The 23,687-nt window shown below is 38.2% G+C and overlaps 1 protein-coding gene and 1 long non-coding RNA gene across 5 annotated transcripts in view; both read right to left on the reverse strand.

Annotated features, from left to right (window-relative positions):
- Positions 1–795: 795 nt before the first annotated feature.
- On the reverse strand, positions 796–6,632 carry LOC134670316 (uncharacterized). Its single transcript, XR_010099043.1, has 2 exons — positions 3,832–6,632; positions 796–3,689 (listed from the first exon to the last, which is right to left on the reverse strand). It is a non-coding gene; the product is annotated as an uncharacterized LOC134670316 (long non-coding RNA).
- A 51-nt stretch (positions 6,633–6,683) lies between these two features.
- LOC134670350 (protein yippee-like) overlaps positions 6,684–23,687 on the reverse strand; it is a 200,692-nt gene continuing 183,688 nt past the window's right edge. For 2 of the 4 annotated variants that reach the window (XM_063528166.1, XM_063528165.1), the window contains exons 3-6: positions 10,349–10,470; positions 9,194–9,237; positions 8,659–8,767; positions 6,684–6,881 (exon numbers count right to left, since the gene is read on the reverse strand). In XM_063528166.1, the coding sequence (XP_063384236.1) occupies positions 6,792–6,881; positions 8,659–8,767; positions 9,194–9,237; positions 10,349–10,470 (365 nt within the window). In that variant the 3' untranslated portion in view covers positions 6,684–6,791. Of the gene's footprint in view, positions 6,882–8,658; positions 8,768–9,193; positions 9,238–10,348; positions 10,518–23,687 lie in introns of all 4 variants that reach the window. The other 2 variants (XM_063528168.1, XM_063528167.1) reach the window with 2 other exon arrangements.

A 23,687-nucleotide genomic window follows, 5' to 3' on the forward strand; every position in this document is an offset into this window, starting at 1 on the left:
TCCTCAAACGGTGACACTTATGTTCAACAACTTTTAAAAATTATGAAGTATTTAGACTCGCTCTTTTTCAATGGACGCCATCGCCACTTCATATCATTATGATTGACGTTGCTTGTCACGCTTTAAACATAACAGAATTCGCAATACATTGCGTCTTAGAATAAACTTTTCACCACACCAGCTCGGAAAGGCTTACTTTGCACTTTGAAAACGAATAGCAAAGTTGCATTTTATCCACATGTGAGGCAAAGTAATCAAATGCAAATTTTGAGTTGTTTTCTTATGTTTGCTGGTAGAATTGACTTTTAAATGATGATTTTGGATGACAAATATTTAATAACATTCATTTGGGTTTGATATGGTTTGATTTTGTTTGATATTTTACATTTAATATTTGTTTCGGGTTGGTGTGGTGAAAAATTTTGTGTTTCACTCGGGGGCAAATTTTGTTTAACCCTCGTGCTTTGAAACCCTCGCAACGCTCAAGATTCCATTTTTCGAACCACTCGCTACGCTCGTGGTTCAATTTTGGATTCTTTCGCTTGCTCGGGTATCAATATTAGCACGAGCGGTTAAACAACAACTTTGCCCCCTTGTATAACAAATAACTATTAAAGTGTATTAAAAATAAAACCACACGTTATTTTTACAAAACGCTGAACAAATGTTGGCCAGTGTGAGGAGTACAGCCTACGGTTTAATTTTTTGCTCATATTACAGGCCACACCCGGTATATTGTTTATTATTTATTATTAACAATTTAATAGGTAGGTAGAATAAAAAAATAAAACAACATTTTGATACGAAAAAGTGTTTTATTACGCACTTATTATTTCAACCAAATATTTATGAAATATTCATCTATAGCATGTTGCGTACACCTTTAGAAGACACCAAACTCCTTTACACTAAGGGAATACAAAAATATGAAGCGGTTCTGTACCTAACGGATTACTTGTGTGGCTAACTGTACTTCCATACAAATGTACACGCGAAACTCTACCTAAAGGTGTTAGGTTTAAGGCAGAAAACAAATTGATATCTTATAGGTATTCTGCTAATTATTTGAGCAGGTATTTTGTCGATTCAGTTTTTATATTTTTTTCAAAATGGCGGCGACCGGCGATATGAGTTCGCGAAGTCTGCAGCTCACAGACCCACTTTATATATTAAGGGCCACCCCACACTATAGAGCGTCCCGAGCGTCAGCGTCTAGTTAACTCTATGGCTGCTGCTCGACGCAAAGTTGGCGCAACTGTACAGCGACGCCATTTTTCATAGCGCTGACTAGACGCCGACGCTCAAAAGACGCTAGTGTGAGGTGTACCTAAGATTAAACCTTGTATGGAAGTACAGCTAAGGACTGCGTTACACATAATGAAATGCACCATTTATAAATACTTTGCCCATACAATGGTCACAAGAACACTGACCGTGCTGTCTATTCCTAGAATAATTTAACACATTTGCTGACAGAAAAATATTCGTCACTTTCACTCTTACGAGCTAGAACGAGAAGAGACGAATGCTTCCATGCAGAAAAGGTCAAACCTCTAACCCTGATGAAAGAAATAGTATGTGCATGACAGAGGCGCTCCCCGGCGCCTATTAAAACGTAGGAATGGCAAGCTGTTATTAACATTCAGTAAAAAAAATAATTGTGCAACAAGAGATCAAAGTTTTTGCTGCGAGTGTCAACACGAATTCGAATCCCGAGCAAGTGAAAAATTCTATAATAGAATCACAAGCGTGGCGAGTGACTCTGATTTAGAATCTAGAGTGTAACAAGGGGCTCTAAAGGCGTTAGTTGCAAATAAAACTTTGATCTCCTTCAGTTTTTGCTGTTTATCGTCACAGCGTTCGCTGTGTTTTATTAACCATTAGAGAATAAATGCTTCAAAATTATTATTTTTTTTATTCAAGGAATAGACAGACGTTCAAATGTTAGGGTGCATTATGTCTATACAAAGCGTTTACTAATCTCGACAAATCACTTCCAACCATCTAACACTATCCAATACTGATCATATCGCAACAATGGTCCAAAAATATCTACACAGCGTCCCTAAACGATCAAGTAGAAAAATACTTTTAAATATGCCTCCTAGCCGGGCGTATTCCGAACGCTTACCGAGATAACCAATACAATAGCCGTAACAGACTACCGCACCGCTCCAAGATCACGGTGCGATGCGGTAGTCTGTTTCGGCTATATTTTACAGACGCCGTATATAATAACCGCGACCTTGGTGCGGTCAAAATATCTAATTTTCGCTCTCACTTATAAACTGCGTCCTTAACGGACGTACGGCGAACCACCTTACATACGATTGAACGTGCGGGCGGTGCAGCTGTCTGTAGTAAACTATGTAGAAACTATAAGACATGTCAGAACTATACGTAGTCAGAAATCATACTTATAAATGATCATTGATGAATGCGCGGCAAGCGGTGGGAATAGTTGCCCTGATTTTCTCGTAATTTTTTTAAATTTCCGTGATGCGAACTTGTTCTAAAAACAATTACAGTGACGGTGTGAAATAAATTTCCATTTTGTTGCATAATGTTCAAAATGAAATTGACAAGGTTATTCAACAGTTTGATTTCACACTAGAGTTTTGCAAGCTTCGATCTTAGTGTCTTCGAATGTCGTTTCGTAAATGGTTTTTACGAAATCTTAGCAAGGGGAATATCAACGGATACCTGCCTCGGGCATAACTTAATTGACAGATGTCACGTTTTAAAAAGTTGCATAAAAAAACATTTGGAACAAAGTGAGCTGTGATCGACTGTCCTTTTCCCTCAGGAATTTGCCTTAACGTATTTGGCTCTTTAAACTATACATGATGGAAAAACTAAGCTTGAAAATCACTAGTATGATGTGCTTGAGTAGATAAAAATAAAAATATAGTCGCATAAGATGATAATTTGATTTTTAGAAGGCAATCAATTATTAAATCTATTGCTATCACCGGACTGGCCGAGTCAGAAGTAAAGCCACTGTCTATCCCATTCACTCTAACGGCACGAGAAAAAGATGAAACATTGATAAAACTTCGAAAAGTCCGGCTTAGCTTATTACAAACAGTCATTCATTAATTTTAAACCTTATCCAAATACAACAAGACTTATAATCGCTTAACTGATTTCGTTGGCCGAAAGCACGAGTCTACAAGCGTGTCTTCTGCGAACCACAAACAATGTACAGTTTTTTTTAATGGGGTTTTGAGACTACGATATTTCTATTCAGCCACTTATTTTCATTGAACACTGTGCAGCAATACACTTAATTTTATCCTATGATAAAAGTTAATACGATTATTATATAGACAAGTGAACTTGCAACGTATTTTCGTTTACAATATTATCGAAACAAATTATTTGACAGTAGTGGTAGCACTGGTTGAATAGACATTTTGATAGGCTCGCCATATCTAAAAGCCGTAACACACTACCGCCACCACACACTACATCAATGTCACGGTGCGGTAGTGTGTAATGGCTATAAAAATTCCGGCTGGAAATCTGTCACTGCCTTGAAACCTGATAGATTACCGACATCAGAAATAAACCATCCGGAATTCCACAGCGTCTGCGATGGGCTTTACATATTTGCCAAAATGTATATTCAAAATTACTCTCCTACATAAAAATATTGTTTGTTTGGATAACATTCATCCTATAGCCCCCTCCAGACTATGCGCGTGAATCGCGGGCGAAGCCGCGAACGCGAGTGTGGAGTCTAGTTCGCTGATATGTGAAATCGACTCCAGACTCGCGTTCGCGGCTTCGCGCCGCGATTCGCGCACGAGTGTGGAGCGGGCTTATCACTTACACTGAACATTAAGACGTATCTGTTATTTTATCTGTGGCGTGTAAATAGCTATATAGATAGATAAATATGTATTTAGGAAAAGTTTAAGAAAATAATTCCAAAAGTTTAAATAAGTTGGAAATTTGTTAGATAAATTATTACACATTGATAGCACAATCTTACAACAATTTTTGCATTGTTATTTGTAAATGTTGTCGTCAATATACTACTTAAACATTCATTTTATTGATTAAATACAACCAAAATGTACCTGTATAGACAATTCGAAACACTAGTTAACCTTCAGATCAAAGAGATATTATAGTATTCATATTTGCCTATACAATGTTTTATTTCTTGTTGGTCTGAATAAAAAATAGACTCCAAAATGAGCCAGATAGGGAAAGAAAAATCGTACTTTTGTCTTTTTACTGTTTTTTTTTTTCAGATTTTTCGCCCCCTAGTCTGAGACGAGGCCACACTATCCAACTGTCAGAACTATACTGAGATCTGAGATATTGCTGACTTGTTAACATGACCACATTAATGTTAGTATGCCGTTCATCCCTTTCGCACTTACATATTTGTCAGAAGGGGACGAAATCTTAATCTCGATCATGCTAACGATGCTGGTATTCACGGAAATTAAAAATATAAGGCACCTTTTACTTTATTATGCCTATTATTTGTACTGCGCGTTGAACGAACTGTCTGGATATCACTTTTGACCGTCCGGTTTTGTGCTTAAAAACATTTGTCGGTTTCGGAGGGCCTCCCGCGAAGCAAGTTCGACGTGTTGCCTCCCTGTCACACTTACGTACTAATTTACAAGTGCGACAGAGAGGCAACACGTCGAACGTGCTTCGCGGTAGGCCTTCAGTCTAGCAGTACGGCTGGATAGAGTGGCCTCACAAATCAGAAACGTCTTATTGTACAACAAAATCCAACTTCAATACACCGAGCGTCACTTTATACCATTACAATATATCTTTATAAATATTACAGATGTATTTATACGCTAGTGGCAGTTATGACTCTGGTTTAACGGTATGCGACGGCTGAACTTTGCATTTAGATAATAAGGGATACAGAAATGTCAATGTAGCGGTGAAATATAAAAAAAAATAGTAGAACAAAACTTTTTTCGTCCTGTATTAGTCAATTAGGGTTGCCAGCAATCTTTATTTGAAGTTTTATTAAAATAGATTTTTATTCATTCTTGGAAATACATTTTCTGTGTCCCAAATTATCTTTACAATACTAAAACTCCATAGATAGATATCTTTTAGCTCTACAGAAATCGGACGTCAATTCTTAGAAAAATCATTATTCGAAGCGACAAACTTACCTTATGATTAGAGTCAGACCAAGAAAAGTCTGCAGCGGATTTGATAGCCCACGCAGAGCACGTGTTATTTTAAACGTCAAACTTCTATGAAAATATGACATATAAATAATACTTACACAGCGTGGGCTATCAAATCCGCTGCGGACTTTTCTTGGTCCGACTCTACGTACATAACCAGTGCGTAAATCAAATAGGTTTCAAAATAAAATGCAAAGGGGATGTTTTTTTTAAAGCGTCCGTTATACTATGTGTCGTTCAGGTAGGTAGGTACTTTTATATCACCCAAACAGTTCATTTGCATAGATCACAAAAACGGATCCTGAATTCCGGAAACTATAAATGACACTTTGTAGATATTAAAGTGACTTTATTTTTTTTTATGTTTTCGGATGTATTAAATGAATTAAACATACCTATTCTACTACAAGATAAGTCTGTCGCGTCGTTTCTCTCGCTCTGACTACGAAACCCATTGAAGCTCATGCAAGTTCTTACAAAGTAAGTTTACAATTACGTAAATGAAGTACCATGCAGTTAAGATAAAATATTGGATAAACGTACTACTAATTATTAAAACCCCATAGAAACAATAAATGAATAATAAAACATTCTAATCGCCTCTCCTTATTCAGCTCTCTGTCAACTAAAATTAATCATAAATCGACCAGAAAATAATAATATTTAAAGTACAGAAGCTACTGAACACAAAGTGTGTCTCTTCTGTGCTATATCATTATTATTCTCGATAGAAAGATTACCTCTCTCAATGTCAAAATAAAATAGCTACTAATTAAGCTAATGAAGATGTTCCAATAATAAAAAAACTAAGATCAGCAATCAAGCTCCATATTGATTAAAAACTAAAAAATAAATCACTTGATCAAGCGCAAAAAAAAACTTAAAGGAAACTTCCACGTTTCGACTAGTTACCTTGTGAATAAAAAGCAAATTGTACAGCTGAAATTAGGAACGTACAACTGACATATGAGCATCTCGAAATCCTTCCAAGTAATCCAAAAATTCTATACTAACATACTTATCACAGGTTAAGGGGACAAGAGAAAGAATAAGTGTTCTCTTAATACGGTACGATATAAAAACTAAGACAACTTACGATGTACGAAAGCCGTTCGGCCGAAATCGTTTCAAATTATAATCCTAAGCCCATGTGGAGCCTTGAAAGGCTGAGATCGATACTTATGTATTACGTTGACTGGCGGGTAAGCGTGAAGCCGACTATAGTACGAAAGGAGCACATAAGGCGATATCCCCACACGTAGCGCGATCAGCCGCCGTCGCTCAATAATAATTAATGTGTCAAAAATACTTCGGTTCGCTGCGGCGTCTGAGCGCGCTTCGTCGGAAGCGGGGCCGACGAAACCAAACAACACAATCACAATAGGTCACAATCACAAGTAGCGACCGCGTTGCCTATTTTGGAGCCGGCCCCTATGGTTCGGCGCTCGGCCTCGCCCGGCGCTGCATCAGGAGCAGTTCTCGGCCTGGTATGGGCTGGCCGGAGGCCTCGGCATGGTCGCTGCTCGCTCACTGTCTCATCACAAGAGTCCTTCGCACAGTCTCCGATATGACACGTCGGCGCGCGGCCCAAGGGGTGCGAGGACCGCGCGCCTAATCCCACCCGTTCTCTTTCACCATGTGAGCCAGTTCTATTATGAACTTGCCCTCTTTATACTTCTGGCTGGATTCGAAGGCGTGCTCCTGAAATAGAAAGACGGGCGCATTATAACAGGATCATATGAAAGCACTTTTACCTAATTGAATTTTTAGTGTTCCGTACAAAACTTTGTTCACGGAACACTTATGGGATCACTTCGGTCTTTTAGTACCTACGAATGGCCTGGGTCTGTTGATGGAGCTCGTTGACACTGGAATTACTGATTGTGATTTCGAATAGCTATGACCAAAATTCTTCTTCTCTAGTTGGCAACATAGGTTGTTGCTACTGGTAGTGCTAGGATGCATATAACACCGTGTTTTGGAGGCTAACGAGATAAAGTCTTGAGTGTTTTGACGATAAAACAGAATAAGGGAAAATGGTATCTACTGTTAAGAGAGCTGAAAATTAAAAACACCTACTGGGAGTATTGGGGCTATTGGAAGTTGGGAGACAGCTATGCAATTTGTTACCATGTCATAATTTAAACGCATTCAGGACTGACTGGTGACATTTCCGAAATTCATGACACATCTCTTTGCGCGGTAGTGATTATTTTGAACGAGATGATAAGACTTAGAACGACCAATTTCATGTTCCATTTTATATCGAACTATCGTAACCTTTGATAACCCTGCCTCCCTGACCGCATTACCTCATGACCCTAGGGGATCAAAGCAAACATTTCGCAAATCTTCTGTCTATTCTGACGTCAAAATTACGATAACTGTGTACCTACATACGTGCCGGTCGATAGGTAGATTGTGCAAGGGCATATGTATTAAAATAATTGCTATTGCAATATAACGATCGATATGGACACACAGTCACACACAGTATGGACAGTGATATGGGTGTCACAGTCGGTGGTCTGTAAAGAATGGAAGGAGTAGGTTCTTACCTTCACGGGAATGAAGCTCGTTCCATCAGGAAGAGAACATACTGAGTACTGTTATATGTGTAGGAAGATACGAGTAAGGATATTTAAAGAGATAATACGTCATTTGGTAAGGACGTACACTAGTACAGTAAACTACAGTACTTGTAATCTGTAGAAATAGAGGTGTACCTCTAATTCTAATAAGGAACTGATCAAAACCCGCGGTCCTTAAACATCGGTCCGGCCCTAGAGAGAAAAGAGACACCCGAAAGCCATACAATAAGGAGAAAATAAAGTGGGAGAGCCGAAGGCCTGGAAAAGATCAAGGTTGGTGACCGATGAGCTAAAGTGACTAAACGAACGTGACAAGCGATCGACTGCCTCCGGCGTTCAGTGCCGGTTTAGAGTTGTAAAAGGTAATAACACCAATGTTAAGGACACTTGCACCTTGCACCATTAACTAACCCAGGGTTAACCGGTTATACCTGGAGTTACCATGGTTACCCGTACAATTGACTCTGGGTTATCGGTTTAACCGTTTTACCCCGGGTTAGTGGGATGGTGCAAATGGCCCTTAGCTGCCTTTCCACTGAGGCGAAGATGAGAGGAGGCGTGCGGGAATCAAACCAATAGCAAGGCAGCCATATAGCCATGGCCATAGGTGGAATTTAGGTCTTAGCAATAAACCGTTAATGGCCGTTGGGGCGGAAAGGTTCTCGTAGCGGCCACGTACCGGAAGGCGCAGCGTGGGTAGACCCCCCACAAGGTGAACTGACGACCTGGTAAAGGTCGCGGGAGTCCGCTGTATGCGGGTGGCGCAAGACCGGTCATTGTGGCACTCTTTGGGGGAGGCCTATGTCCAGCAATGGACGTCCTCTGGCTGATATGATGATGATGATGAATAAACCGTGCTTGGAGTGTGGATGATTAAAGATACTCACGTATTTCCAGCCGAGCATGGTTTTGCAGCACTCGCAGTAGATGTCGGCGACGGCGTGGAGCCCCGTGAGCAAGACGCGCTCCTCCGCTGGCCCGCAGCCCACGTTCACACTGTAACCAACCATTTTCAACATAAACTCGTTATCCGTAATAACACAATGGGGTTAGCAGCACAACATGGCGCCAGCATAGCCCTGTCAATCCCTAGAAATGTGTCAAAATTTTGATTTTTTAATGGAATTTTATGCCCTGTAAGCCCTTTAACCCAAATCTCATAGAGAAAAAATTCTATGAAATTATGACGTACAAATGACACTTTCACTGCGGGGCTATCAAAATTGCTGCAGACTTTTCGTGGTCTAACTCTAGAAAAAGGAGCATGCTATGATGTCGCCATCTATGCAAACCTTTGACATTTGCCAACCCCCATTGTGATCCCTATCGGCAGAATGTTACCTCTGCCTCTATATAGGCGCAGTAAAATATGCGGATAATCTAAGGTTTTTGAGGTCTTGATATTAGGATGGTCATACTCACACTGAATTAAACAAGTACGCGCGCCCCTGGCTGCCTTGGAACGACTGGAAAAGATAATAGTCAAGATTATTTATTTCATATAATAAAAATACTTAGTTCATAAAACTGGAGTTACTAAACCCATAGTACAGTCGCTATCAGATATATCGGAGCGGCCAAGGTGTTCACAATATCTGAACAAGCACTCTAACGCCTTGACAATATTAGAGGCGTGCTCAGATATTTGTGAGCACCTTGGCCGCTCCGATATATCTGATGGCGACTGTACCAATACACCAAGATTCGCATAGTCAAGCACGGTACGGCACAGTTGCTCCTTCAAAAAGACTCAAATGATCCATACGAGATAAAAAAAGCCATAAAACCTGTTTAATATCAGACTCATCGTACCTAGTACATTACATTACCTATCCTACATTAGGTTTTACGAAAGTAATGTAAGATAATTTGTTTTCCTTTAATAACCTCGTCAAGGCAGCAGGCTGACGTTTCTACAAAAGGGCATAAATTATAGTAAGTAATTTTGCCATTTTTAGCCACGCCATTAAATATAACAGCAATTTGAAGTAGGTACCTACTACTTAGTGGGTAATCATAATCAAGTTAAGAAGACTTCGCTAACCCGAAAGAAATAATATCACAATCCGTCATGCAAATGCGGACGATAAAATTAAAGTTCCACAAAGTTAAATAAATGTAAAAGTGTCCGAAACGTTTTTGTGAGCGTTGAATCACAGAAGTTTGCTGTTTAGAAGTTGTCTATTTGTCGGGACCTTTGAATTGAATTAGAATTTAACGAAACAAAGGATTGCTTCGCGGTTTTATTTGTGGAGGGTTTTGAAAAGGACAACAATCAGACAAACAGATTTGTTGAAAACGGTTTTTGTGTGTGGTAAAAAGAATTGAATGCTGACATCCCCTAAATATACTTTCATTAGAGGACGTCGTTAAACTCCTAAATCAGTACCTCTATTTAGTTTCTTCAGAAATTTATTAACAGGTAAAAATGAGAGCTTATCAGGCTCCCATGAGCCGTGACAAAATGCCGGGATAACGCGAGGAAGAAGAAGATGCCTTTGTGGCAGGCATAGGTTGGAGCGGCGTGCGGATTTGCATCAGTGTGATCAAGACATTGGAGATTCTTGGTTAGCTCACCTTAGATATAAGCTCGTCATGGCTGGCCAGGTGCGCGCGGCAGTGTATGCAGCTGTAGGTCCGGTGCGCCGGCGGGAGGTACGCCTGGAACGTCTTGACCGGCGTCCGGGCCGCGCCCTCGCCTGCCACGCCACGGTTAGTCAGCCCCTCACGCATGAGTGCCTGCTAGCTACCAATAAAAACGCCGTTAGGCGTATCTACACTACTGTGGAGAACCCAAGGGCAGGAAAAGGACTAGGATAGAAAACTGGTACGTTACTACTACTGGTAGTTAAGGTGCGGCCTGAATTCACACGTGGTATTAAGATTGATGACGCCAATTCAATTGCCAACTAATGTCGAGCACTGGGACATTTTGAATAAAAAACTTTGGCTAAATATTTAATGAGCTGAGCTTTTAGAAATTAAAACTCATTCAGAGATCGTGATAACCGATATGATAGATATTTGAATAAGCCTTCTCAAATCCGTGTGCATATGGCATTCTATACACGTCAATTTAAAGAATAGAGAGATCAATGTATAATTTAAACAAATATGCGAGATTGTGTGTCAGGAACTACACAATTATGAACGTTATGAACTTATGAAGAGTTTTAAATATTTTTTGTTCATTATGTAGATGTTGTTTACCGATCATTTAGGATTGTTTACCAATCAAAAAGGAGTAAGAATTTAATTATTTACCAAGGGATTTTTTTGTAAGGGTATATGGCTGGTAAAAGAGGATCTCCACAGAAGTGTACAATTTTAATTCGCACATGGGCGACAGTTTAACAGCACTCATGCGAAATTACAGATTAATACAGATAAAAAATATTACAGAAAACTTTACACACCCCCTGTCTTACAATAAACAAAACATATTAAGTATAGGAAAAGTTATACATGTTCCAATAACGACAGTTTTTTCAGAAAAACTAAATTGACGTAAATTTTTTCGATTCATCTTTTTGGCATTGGGAACCAGTGGCTAGATTATTTTAAGACAAGGTGCATAATCACTTAATCAGGTAGATTCATCGGATTCTGAATGTAAAAATTCACACAAAATTAACTATCTTTTTGGGTAATTCATAACTTTCTGAGTTTTTGAGTTATAAATTAATATAACTATAAATCAATTTTATTGAGATAAGTACTAATCCTTTATTATTTACACCTTTCAGAACTCGTGACAAGTGACAATGACCACCAAAAGCGCTGCCAACACTCGCAAGGCAACTGCGCGCCAACTAGAGATGCAACTTAAGACTACTACACAAGATCTACAGGAGTCGAGGGCCTTGTCCAAGCAGTTGTTGCAGGATAGGGAGGAGAGCGAACTACAGTTCAAGAAATTGGTCGACACAAACTCAGATTTAAGACGGGACCTGGCAGACAATGATGTGCAGTTGACTGATGCCCGTGGTGAAGTGGACCGTTTGCAAGAGGCAGTAGACTCATTCAATCAGTGCGCTTCTACGCATGAAGTGGCCTTAACCCGCATCACACATTTGGAAGAGGAACTGGGTGCGGCTAATGATGAACTTAATTTGTTTAGGAGAGAGCGGGAGCACTATGATGCTTCGGAACTACAAAATGTGTACCAAGAGTTGGCAAGCGGTGAAACTCAAATTAGTAAGGACTCTAGATATTTAGTATATTTTAATAGTAGCAATAAGTTAAAAAAGTATATCAAGATTAATAGGTATATTAGGAGAACCCAGAAGCTTATCAAAGGCCAGGCATGCATTAAAAAATATAGTAAATTAAAACATGCATTATCGGTTATGAAAAATAGGGTTCAAAATTGTCATTTGGAGCTTGAAACCAAGGAATCAAATTACCAGAAGTTACATGCCGATATAAATAGGTTAAAAGATGAGCTTCTGGTAATAACCACCATGTATGAAACCACCAAAAAACAAGTTGAGGAGCACATCAAGGCTTTTAATAAATTGCTGCAAGAAAATCAAAATTTAGAGGAGCGATGCAAGTCACTACTTAATGGAAATATTTGTAATTGTGGCCAAATGCCACCAGCAAAAGTTGTTGAAGCCGATGTGGCCCTCAACACTTCTAGGCCAGCTGTACCAGTAGTCACACAGCCCCCTAGAGCAGTCAGTAAGACTGTTGTTTTTTCAGATCAGATTGGGCTAGGAATGGGCCCATTATTAAGCTACAGATTAGAGCAGAAAGTCTCAAATTACTGTTATCAAAACATTACTTTGTCTCACTTGTGTGACCTTATTTCAAAGGGATGTTATGATAGCAGTACTACACTTGTAATTTTATTAGGAAATAGCCTTAATGTAGATAAGCCTAGCATAGATAAGTTGATGTCCACTTTAAGTATTATTGAAAAATCTGGTGTGGGGAAAATCATTTTATGTGCACTGCCTTATGCAGAGAATATGTCTTATGACTATAATAGTAAAGTAGCACACTACAATTCTTTGATGTACCATGCCATATCTGTCAATAAAAAGTACCATTTCTTTGACTTAAATAAATTCATTGAGCGCTTCATGCTAGCTCCAAGGTATTTCTGCCAAAGAAATATTTTGTATACCTAGTGGATTTATTGGCCTATAATATTGAGCCAAATAGATTTAGTAGTGTTATAGCTAATTCTCAGTCAGCTGACAAAGTCAAGGACCCCATGCCAAATTTAAACTAGATTGTAAGACAGCGGAAAAACGCCTGAGTATGAATATTATTCACCAGAATATTCAGGGTTTTTCCAGCAAAGAATTAGAAATAGGTTTATTTTTAGATAATAATAATGTTGAAGTTATGTGTATCACTGAACATTGGCTGAAAGATGGGCAGTTTTTATTTGATTTTGTTAACTTTAAATTAGTCAGTTTTTTTGCTAGACAGTCTGCTGTTCATGGTGGTTCCCTGATAATTGTTAAAAATTGCATGAAATCTAAAGAGCGTAAAGATATTGTAAATTATTCCATAGAAAGAATTATCGAAATTTCCTGTGTAGAATTAGAAAAATATATTATTGTATGTGTTTACAGACCACCATCAGCTGACTTCAGCACATTTGAAACTACAATGGAAAGTGTGCTGAAATTAGTATGTAAGGGCCAAAAACATGTTATAGTCTGTGGAGATTTTAATGTTAACTTGCTCGAGTCCTCTAGTAACACTGTTAAAATGCTGTGTTTGTTTAAATCATTCAATTTATTTAACTTGTTTCTTGAACCTACTCGGGTAGGGGTAACTAGTGCAACATGTCTGGATAATATATTTTGTAATTGTGAATGTATAGATAAGCAAATATTTAACTGTTTTTATTCTGATCATAGCGGTCAAAGGGCTGTTTTCTTAAGCGATATTCGTGATACTCCACAAACAATAACATATAGACCCATTACTAGTAGTCGCTTGGAATTATTCAAAAATGAAATTCAAAAAAGTCTTTGTAGGTTACCATTTTCACATTACAACTGTAATAATTTGTATGAAGATGTTTTTAACGTAATTCTTTATCATTTTAATCAAAATTTCAGTATGAAAACTATTAGTGGGTCAAAAACTAGAACAAAGTTTAGTGAATGGGCTACTGCAGGCATTTATAAAAGTAGAAAAAGGCTTTATGAACTTTATAGTGAGAGAGAGCTGAACAAAAATACAGATTTCCTGGACTATGTGAGGAACTACTCAAAAATCTTCAAGAGAGTGTGTTTAACAGCCAAAGCAAACTATACAAGTTCTAAACTGAAAGTGTCGGACAACAAAGTGAAGACAACATGGAATATTATAAATAAGGAAGCTGGTAAATGTAAATCACGCGATTGTCAAGTCAACATTGTCTCGGATAAACAACAGACCATGTCAAACAACGATGTTGCCTCGGCATTCGAAGATTATTTTTCTAAAATAGCTATTAATACCACGAAATGTCTACATTCATCTTCGTCTCGAGCTCATTCCTTACTTTGTGCTAATGTTAAGAAATGTAATATTAACTTTGAGTTTAGTCTAGTAGATTCAGCAATTATTGTTAAAACATTCAAGTCACTCAATTTAAAGAAAACGGAAGACTTATGGGGAACATCCGTTAGAGTCATTAGTCATGTCTTGGACGTAATAGCGCCTTACTTAGCCGTAATTTATAATATTTCAATTTCACAAGGAGTCTTTCCAGATCTTATGAAATATAGCAAAGTCATACCTCTTTTTAAATCGGGTGATTCGAGTGATATGGCTAATTACCGTCCAATATCAATACTTCCTGTACTAAGTAAAGTTTTTGAAAAGTTAATGTTAAATGATCTACTGGGTCACTTCAACAGACATACTTTACTCACAAGCAATCAGTTTGGTTTCACAAAGGGCCGTTCCACGACCGATGCTGCTTCGGTACTTATTAAACATATTTATGATATTTGGGAAAATTCTTGTGATGCAATTGGCATATTTTGTGATCTTTCTAAAGCATTTGATTGTGTGGATCATGGAACGCTCATTTTGAAATTAGAACACTATGGTCTGTCAGTAAATGCCCTAAACTTTATGTCTTCTTACCTTAGCAACAGAACACAAACAGTTGTTGTAAACAAAACCCGGTCTAGCGGTACTGTAGTCCAATTAGGAGTGCCACAAGGTTCTATTTTGGGTCCATTCCTGTTTTTGGTTTATATAAATGATTTGCCATGTGTAGTAGAAAATCTTTGTGAAATTGTTCTTTTTGCTGATGACACATCATTACTTTTTAAGGTTGATCGTAAATCTACCGATTACAGTGTAATTAACAGCACACTCGTTAATGTACTAAACTGGTTTACTATGAACAATTTGCTTCTTAATGCTAAGAAAACTAAATGCATTCGATTTTCTTTGCCGAATGTTAAACCAGTCGATACTGAGATACTTTTGAATAATGAATGCTTAGAGATGGTAGATAAAGCACTGTTTCTTGGTTTAACATTGGACAAAAATCTACAATGGAGTCCTCATATAAGAACACTAGCAAACAAATTAAGTTCGGCCGCTTACGCTGTGAGGAGAATTAGACAATTGACTAATGTTGAGACAGCTCGCCTTGTTTATTATAGTTATTTTCATAGTGTAATGTCATATGGTATTCTGGTTTGGGGCAAAGCAGCTGACATACAGACTATATTTGTCTTACAAAAGAGAGCCATTCGTTCTATATATAATTTAAGGGTGCGTGAATCATTAAGAGAACTTTTTAAAGAAATTAATATTTTAACTGTAGCTTCCCAATACATATATGATAGTATTATTTATGTTGTTAAGAATCTAGACTCCTTCACTAAGAATTCTGATGTCCATAACTATAATACTAGAAATAAAAATAAGCTTGCTATCAGAAAGTTTCGTGTTCGTAAAGTACAGAAGTCATTCGTTGGGCAATGCATTCATTTTTATAACAAGTTACCTGAGGATGCTTTAAGATTACCCTTTCCAGCTCTTAAGAATTACTTAAAAAAGTCATTGATGTTGAAGGCTTATTACAGAGTCGAGGACTACTTGACAGACAAACATGCATGGTCCAAACCAGAAACTGTAATAACGACAAGTAGCAATTAAAAACATTGTATTATGTGTAGAGTTAAAGGTGACTCAGCTCAGGTAAGAAAGCACATCAAATTGTATGAAAGCATCTCATAACAATCAGTTAGATTCATATAATATGTATTCTCATTTCTTTTATTGATTTTATTTTCTTTTCCTTTTGTAAGATTTGATTTGTTTTCTGAAAGAGCTACGTATTTGTGATTTCATGTGCATATATGTTTATTTTTTATATCAAATTCTATAAAGTTATGTACTCACTGAGTATAATTGCATGAATTCTATAGTAATTTAAATTGTATTAATTACTCGTAATGCATGTTAATTATAAGATGTAATAATGTTTTGAAAAGATGTGTCCCGCCGAGTTTGTTGCCGGTCCCATATTGGGATACCCTCCTCCAATTGAGGGGGGATTTAAATCTTCTCGGGGCAGAGGTGTACGGTTGGAGCCGGTAAAGGTTTATTTGACGTTCATAAGCGCATTGTAATATGCCTACTTGAATAAACTATTTTTTATCTTTTTATCTTTATCTTTATCTAACTGTAACATGATCTCGAATTGTAAATTTTAAGACTTAATATTACTTCTTAAGGTTAGTGTAACTGATAAAAAACCTCAACGTTTAGCAGGTTGAACGTGTTCACGCTCCAAGTACCTACAGTTCGTTTTTTTAGCATTAGAAAGAACTTGCAAGAAGGTAAGCGATCTTGACATGTCTTTTTATTGAAAAACGCTTTTTAAAAATGAAAAACTATTACTTATGAAAGCAGAAGAATATAAATGATCGTATTAGGTTCATAATTGTTACATATTTGCCGTAACTTATTTTTGAAATGTGTCTTCGTAAATAAGTTATCAAATGGTTATATCATATTGACATATTCTCAACAGAAAATTTTGAGCATTATAATGAAAAAAATATTTAGAAATAATAATACGTACCTTAGGTATAATAAAGTATTGTTAATTTTTTATGTGCAGTGGACTGGGGCTGAAGACATCCGCGAATGGGTTCCAGCCACCTTTACTACTGCAAATTTTAATATGCAAGTAATCTCTTCCGAACTTCCGTGCAGCAAACTTCATTGAGTCCTCCAAAGTAATCAACGCATTCCTATCTATGTTCGCTTGGATAAACAAACTGTAAAGGTTGCAGCACTTCTCTATAAGAGATGATACACATTGTTTGTCTGCATGCTTCCACACATCATATTGATCACTATCGTATTCAAAATCAGAGCTAGTTTCGCTGATGTGAACGTTTTCCAATGTTTGACATATAGATAGAGCATCAAAAACTCTGTGGAAATATTGTACGCTTTCATCCAATATCCTCAAATTTCGCAAACTCTTTGTCAGATGTAAAGAGTCAAACAGACGCAATGCACTACAGTTGTAGTCGTTCATACTGGAATTGCATTCAATGTTTACATCAAGAGTGCGCAATCTTTTACATTCCTTGAAAAGGACACCGTAGAAGTCATCAAACCAGCAAATGTTTGAAAAACTTAAAAATGTCACATTGTTGTTCGCTTCTATTGCTAGGGGTGTCGGTGACCATTTATGTTTGAAATAAGCGTCCCATTTCGCTTCTAGACTTCTACAACAATCTGAGAAAGATATATTTTCTGGCAAATTATGAACAGCTTCTTCAAAGTTGCAATTATCCAGGCAATACCAACGGCTAGGTGTTTTTGCAATATTTGTGGTTTCTTTACTCTTCGTACAGATGTAAGTAGGAAAATAATCCTTAAATTCGGCAAGCAAATGTTTGAAAAATGCTTCGTCAAAAACTGTCACAGCCTTGTTCCAGGCTTTGAAGAAAATGTTTCCATCTAACTTGAAGTTTAAAGCTAAGTGTGGACTTACATCAATAGACAAGTCATTGCAATAACTCTGTGCATCTTTGAATATTCCGTGGATCATTGGTGATACGGAAATGAATATAGTTTTTGTTTTTGAATACATTATAAAGATATATTCAATTTTTGTGTAGTCTAAATTGAATAGCTTTCTCAACAATGCAGAACTGTCGGGTAATATTTCAGCTAGTCGACAATCGCGAATATTATAAGCGAGTTTTTCGAAATGTATATCTGTCTTCTCTCCAAAATTGTCCGTTAAGAAGTAACACATGGGTATTCCATTTGCCGCCCAGAGCTGTTTTCTATAATAATGAGCAAGAGTGATTTTCAAATCCTTAGGCATGGGAACGTCTTCCATAAACTTGTATGGTGAATCTGAATACTCGAAATCTAACACAACAAAATGGACACTCTCAAACTTTTGTCTCTTAAAAGCTTCGGTTGTTTTCACCCAAATTTTATCTTTAGCATGTTTCCAAGGAGGTTGGAAGTAATTAATATGAATGTTCTTTAAACCTTCACAGCATATGTCTTGCAAATCTGATAATGATATTTCAGTAAAGGTAACATCCAACGTCTTTAGATTCGTAAATCTGTGTATGTGTTTACTAAGAACTGCTGAGGTTAAGTCTTTGATACTGCTCAGATTTAGCTCCTGTATGTTCATGGCAAGGGTTTGGAATACATCCAGATCTAGGGTCTTCGATGAGGCGAGGGTACTCCGGGATATATCCATCTTTTTCAAAACACATGGTGCGAAAAAGTGTTGCAATTGTACTATGCTGCTCACGTTTATCTTTGACTTCGTATCCAGATAAGTGAAAATTAAAGCCCCTATTTCAACGGGTAATTCTGTTAGAATCATCTTATCCGATTTAAATACTGTACCTAAAACATTTTTGAAAAATTATGGAATCTGAATTAAATCTTTGATTCTTAACGTCACAAATTGACATTAAATTTCATATTGACATTCTTTATGAAGATAGGTCGCATACCTGCGCATAATTTTTTTTCCGCACTGACTCTAGCAATTGACTAAAAAGTTTTTGGTTTCAGTGAATATTTTAGAAAATAATCGCGAGTTGCGAGATATTATGCTCTGCTTACTTTCAATGCATGGATACGAAATCCGGAAGACATACATAGGTATGATGTAAGGACTACCTAATACTGAATAGTCAGTATTAGGTAGTTCTTTGGTAGGTATCCAATAAAATTAAATAAAAAATATTTATTTAAAGTCTTACCTCAACAATCCATGATTAAAGAATTTCTTTTTTAAAATACTGATCCGATTTTACACAAATTTATTATATACAAAGTTAAAAAACGGCAAGTACCTATATATACGAATTTCAATGTAGCCAAACAGCTCTTGATGAGAGGCTGAGTTCCAATGATGTGGTCATTGGTCCATCCCGGCCACAGGCCACCACATGAGATAAGCATTTTGATTATACATAATACAGGATGCTCCGCATTTAGAAAGAAAGAAAGAAAGAAAGAAAATACATTTATTTACGTCAAACCAACAACGTAATGTTAGCGGGGTTTTGAACGTGCCCTAACTGACAGCGTATGTCATTGCGCCACTCTCTGGGAAGATGGTCTCCCGCGAAAGGGACGATAGCCAGGGCTGCCAGATCGTATAATAGGCTACGAAATTCGTATAATGAAATTATTTTCGTATACATGTCGTATAGTTGGTCAATCGGTATAATTGGATACGAAAAAAACACCGATGTTAAACTACTGTCAATGCTTAAAAAAACAGTGGTGCAATACTGTTATACGATTTAATGGAACGGCAACTACTTAAATACACGTCAACGCGGGCTATAACCGCGAAAATCCAAGTGCGCAAATTGCGGGCATCTTTATCTGTCACTCTTATTACGCTGTCATTGGAGTAAAAGAGAAAGATCCCCGCAATTTGGGGGCTTACCGCAAAAACCGAAATTCACCAGTTATTAATAAATCGATTTAAAATAATAGTTTTTTTTATACTCGTATAATGCAATCGAATTTCGTATAATTGCGGGCACAGGATCGCATAATCAAGATTTATGTACTGGCAGCCCTGACGATAGCGTCGGTCTATGCATTGTCGTGTACTCAGTCCAAGAATAAATCGTTTACTCAAGACCTAGTGCGTTTCCCTGTTATTAGTTCAGAAGTGAGATATTATATATTCATGCTCACAAAATATTTCGGTCAAATAAGTTGATTCTCGTACGAAATCGTAGTGTTGGGAAGTAGCATCTTACGCACAAAATGGACGCGTATCTATTTGATAAAATGCACTAAGTTTTGGGTCGCGAAGTGTCCAGATGTATTGCACAAACGCCTAATTAGCAAATGTGTGCATTGTTACAAATCAGATAAATGACAAAAAGTACGTATGTTGAATTGCTAAACCGACTGAACGTTTTGTGTGAGTAAAATGTATTACGCACTTACGCATAACCTAACGCGTGAAATGATATGGGAGTTTGTTCTTTAATGTTTGGGCATGAAGTCCTGTGAATTAATGTGCATTGTATATCATTTGGTATGGTATTGATTGCCTTGGTGTATTTTTTGTATGGAACTCATACTTAATTGTTACATAAATGCATGCAGGACATGCATTGTTATTATAATACCACACTAAGCTTGGTGTGGCTGTGGTGTGCTTGTGTTTAATTTGCAGAACAGAAATGATCACTCTAACTCCAAGGAATGTAGCTATTTGATGATGCAACAAGTCGGTGGTTAATGTGGAACAAGATATAGTCAGTTTGCTATGGCAAGCCTATATGAAACAAAGTGAACATCTCTTACTCCGGTATACCTCTGGATGCATCAAACAATATGACAGATATCCCTTTCCAGTATGATGTTGGCCTACAATACAGCAAAGTGGGTTGGTTATGATAGCAAAACAGATAATAAATACTGTGAAATACCTATTTAAATTGAAAGGTGTAAGTATATTTGAATATGTTGTAGTTAATGTGTACCTAAAACCTGCAGTGTGCTATTGGATACTTTGAGAATAGTCTAGTTTGTGCCGTTGAGAAAGTATTAAGTGGTCAAAATTGTATTACATGACATTTATTTCAAGTCATGAAACCAGTCTTGGCGGCTTCAAGTATAGCTGGTTGGTTCACACCAGAAAAAGTAATGACAAGTAACTACTACCTGACCTCAAATGAGTTTTACAAGCCAAAAGAATAATGAGATGTAGAAGGATATTTTATTCATGTACAATAATTGCCACGGGGTATGTAAAGTTGTGGAGATGAACTGCTTTCTAAGTATTATTTTTGTGTTGTGTATAGGTGTGTGCTTACATTATGTTCACAGATTGTAAATGTGATGGAATATTGACTGGCACAACTAATACAAGTGTGATGCTAATATTTCTTATACTTGGTTGGGTTTACACAAAAGGAAGTAAGGACAAAATTGACCACTATCCGGTCAAGTGTTGTTAACACATCTCAAATGATTTTAACTAGCAGCAAGGACTGTTGATATGCATCTGGGTTTTATTCATGCACAGTTTTAGTGCAGTATGTATAGTATGGTGATTTACTGTTATGAAAGTATTACTTTTGTGAGTGTGTGTGTGTTCTTATATTATGTTCACAGATAGTATGTGTGATGGAAAAGTGGTCTATACAACTAACAGAAGCATGGTGCTGGCTGGTGGGTTATTGTGGAAAGAATACACAAGGTGAACTAAGGGCAAAATTTACCACTAGAAAGAATGGCACTCGCGTTTGGGTAACTTGCTTTCTGTGCATCTCGCTCGTACTCTGATATTAGTGCAGGCGAGATGTATGGCGGGTGATTTGTGTGGGCTGGTGTGTCGGTGTTGAGGCTGGTGGTAGCCATATATGAATAGGTGAGTGCTCAATAGTCTGATTATGACAAACAATTTACAAATCATGGTGAAGTCTGTTACCTGAATGATGTTACGAGTAAGGAAGAATATACATCATGAGTAGTACTATACACCTGCTAACATGAAAAAAATACTATCTGCTATTTGTATATTTCCCAAGAAAATATAAAATGAGGTGTTTGTTTATTAAGTGTTCTAGCCCTGAAATTATGTGGTTAGAGTAATCCTGAGTTTATGATTGACATGTTAGTCAAGTAAAACAATTTGAATGCAAAGTTAAACTGAAATGAAATTGAAGTATGAATAAATGTTTTTGTACTTTGAAAATTGCTAAAATGTGAGTATTTAGAAAGATGAGTAGACCTAATAAGCATATAATGTAACATGGTTACATGGTTGAGTGGTATGAAACAGCATGAAGCTGCATAAAGCCATTGGTGCTACATGTTTGCATGAACAAATTTACTGCCTTTAGTATGTTTTTAGAAGAACATATGCAAGTATGTCATGAGTTTGGCGAGTTGCTGCCGGCGAGAAATGCTGACTTGACTTATGCGGCAGAATGTGATGAAGGAGGCTTCTCGGTGGCCTGAGCGCGAAGACATGATTGCGGTTGGCAATGAGATGAGCTGAACAGGAAGCCGTCTACAAGACCAGTGAGACTCGCAAGAAGATGAAGTAATCCTGTTTTCACACGCCGTTGGGCGATGATGTCTGTTGTCACGACGCTCCTTGCGGTGACGTATGTTTTCACACGCCGTTGGGCGATGATCTCTGTTTTCACGACGCTCCTTACGGTGACGTATGTTTTCACATGCCTCTGGGCGGTGATGTCTGTTGTCACGACGCTCCTTGCGGTGACGTATGTTTTCACACGCCGTTGGGCGATGATGTCTGTTGTCACGACGCTCCTTACGGTGACGCCTGTTTCAATGACGCCTATGTGCGCTGGTGCTTGTTTCAACGACGCCTATGTGCGGTTATACCTGTTCTTACGACGCCTCAGTGCGATGATCCTGTTTTCGTGACGCCTCTGTGTGGCGGTGCCTGTAGTCACGACGCCTGTGTGCGGTGACGCCTGTAGTCACGACGCCTGTGTGCGGTGACGCCTGTAGTCACGACGCTTGTTGCGGTGACGCCTGTAGTCACGACGCCTATGTGCGGTGACGCCTGTAGTCACGACGCCTGTGTGCGGTGACGCCTGTAGTCACGACGCTCCTTGCGGTGACACCTGTAGTCACGACGCCTGTGTGCGGTGACACCTGTAGTCACGACGCCTGTGTGCGGTGACGCCTGTAGTCACGACGCCTGTGTGCGGTGACGCCTGTAGTCACGACGCCTGTGTGCGGTGGCACCTGTAGTCACGACGCCTGTGTGCGGTGACGCCTGTAGTCACGACGCCTGTGTGCGGTGACACCTGTAGTCACGACGCCTGTGTGCGGTGACGCCTGTAGTCACGACGCCTGTGTGCGGTGACGCCTGTTTCATACGCCATTGGGCGGTGATACCTGTTATCGCGACGCTTCTAGCGGTGCCTGCGCTTTCGGGCGGAGATGTTCGGTGTCTACTCTACGTGCAAGACTTGCGAGACGTGGATAATGGCGCCTTTCGCACTCGTTGTGCGGTGATGAAGTCTGCGAACTCCCTCATGCCTATGGCTTGGCTTGAGATAAACATCGAGGAATGGTAACAAAGTTGATGCTGGTAAGGCAAAATGTAATATAAAGCACAAGTACTTAAAGTTAGATGACCCATGATCATGTTTGAATTAATTTGAGTTTTGATATCCAAAATTGACATAATTAAAATCAGATCACTGTGAAATGTGAAATGTTTAAATGTTCTACAGCCTGTTAAGAAGGTGCAAATGCCGAAATTGTAATACCTAATATTTCACCGTTTAGGTTGGTCTACGAAAGACATGGTTTGTTTTGAAGGCATAGTGTACCTTGTTGTAAAACGTTCCGTATTATATGGATTATAGAATTGGAGATCATGTGCTGCATTGGAGACAGCCATGGACGACTGGACGTGGAG

Source organism: Cydia fagiglandana, chromosome 13 (genome assembly GCF_963556715.1).
Source record: "Cydia fagiglandana chromosome 13, ilCydFagi1.1, whole genome shotgun sequence".
NCBI classification, from domain to species: Eukaryota; Metazoa; Arthropoda; class Insecta; order Lepidoptera; family Tortricidae; genus Cydia; species Cydia fagiglandana.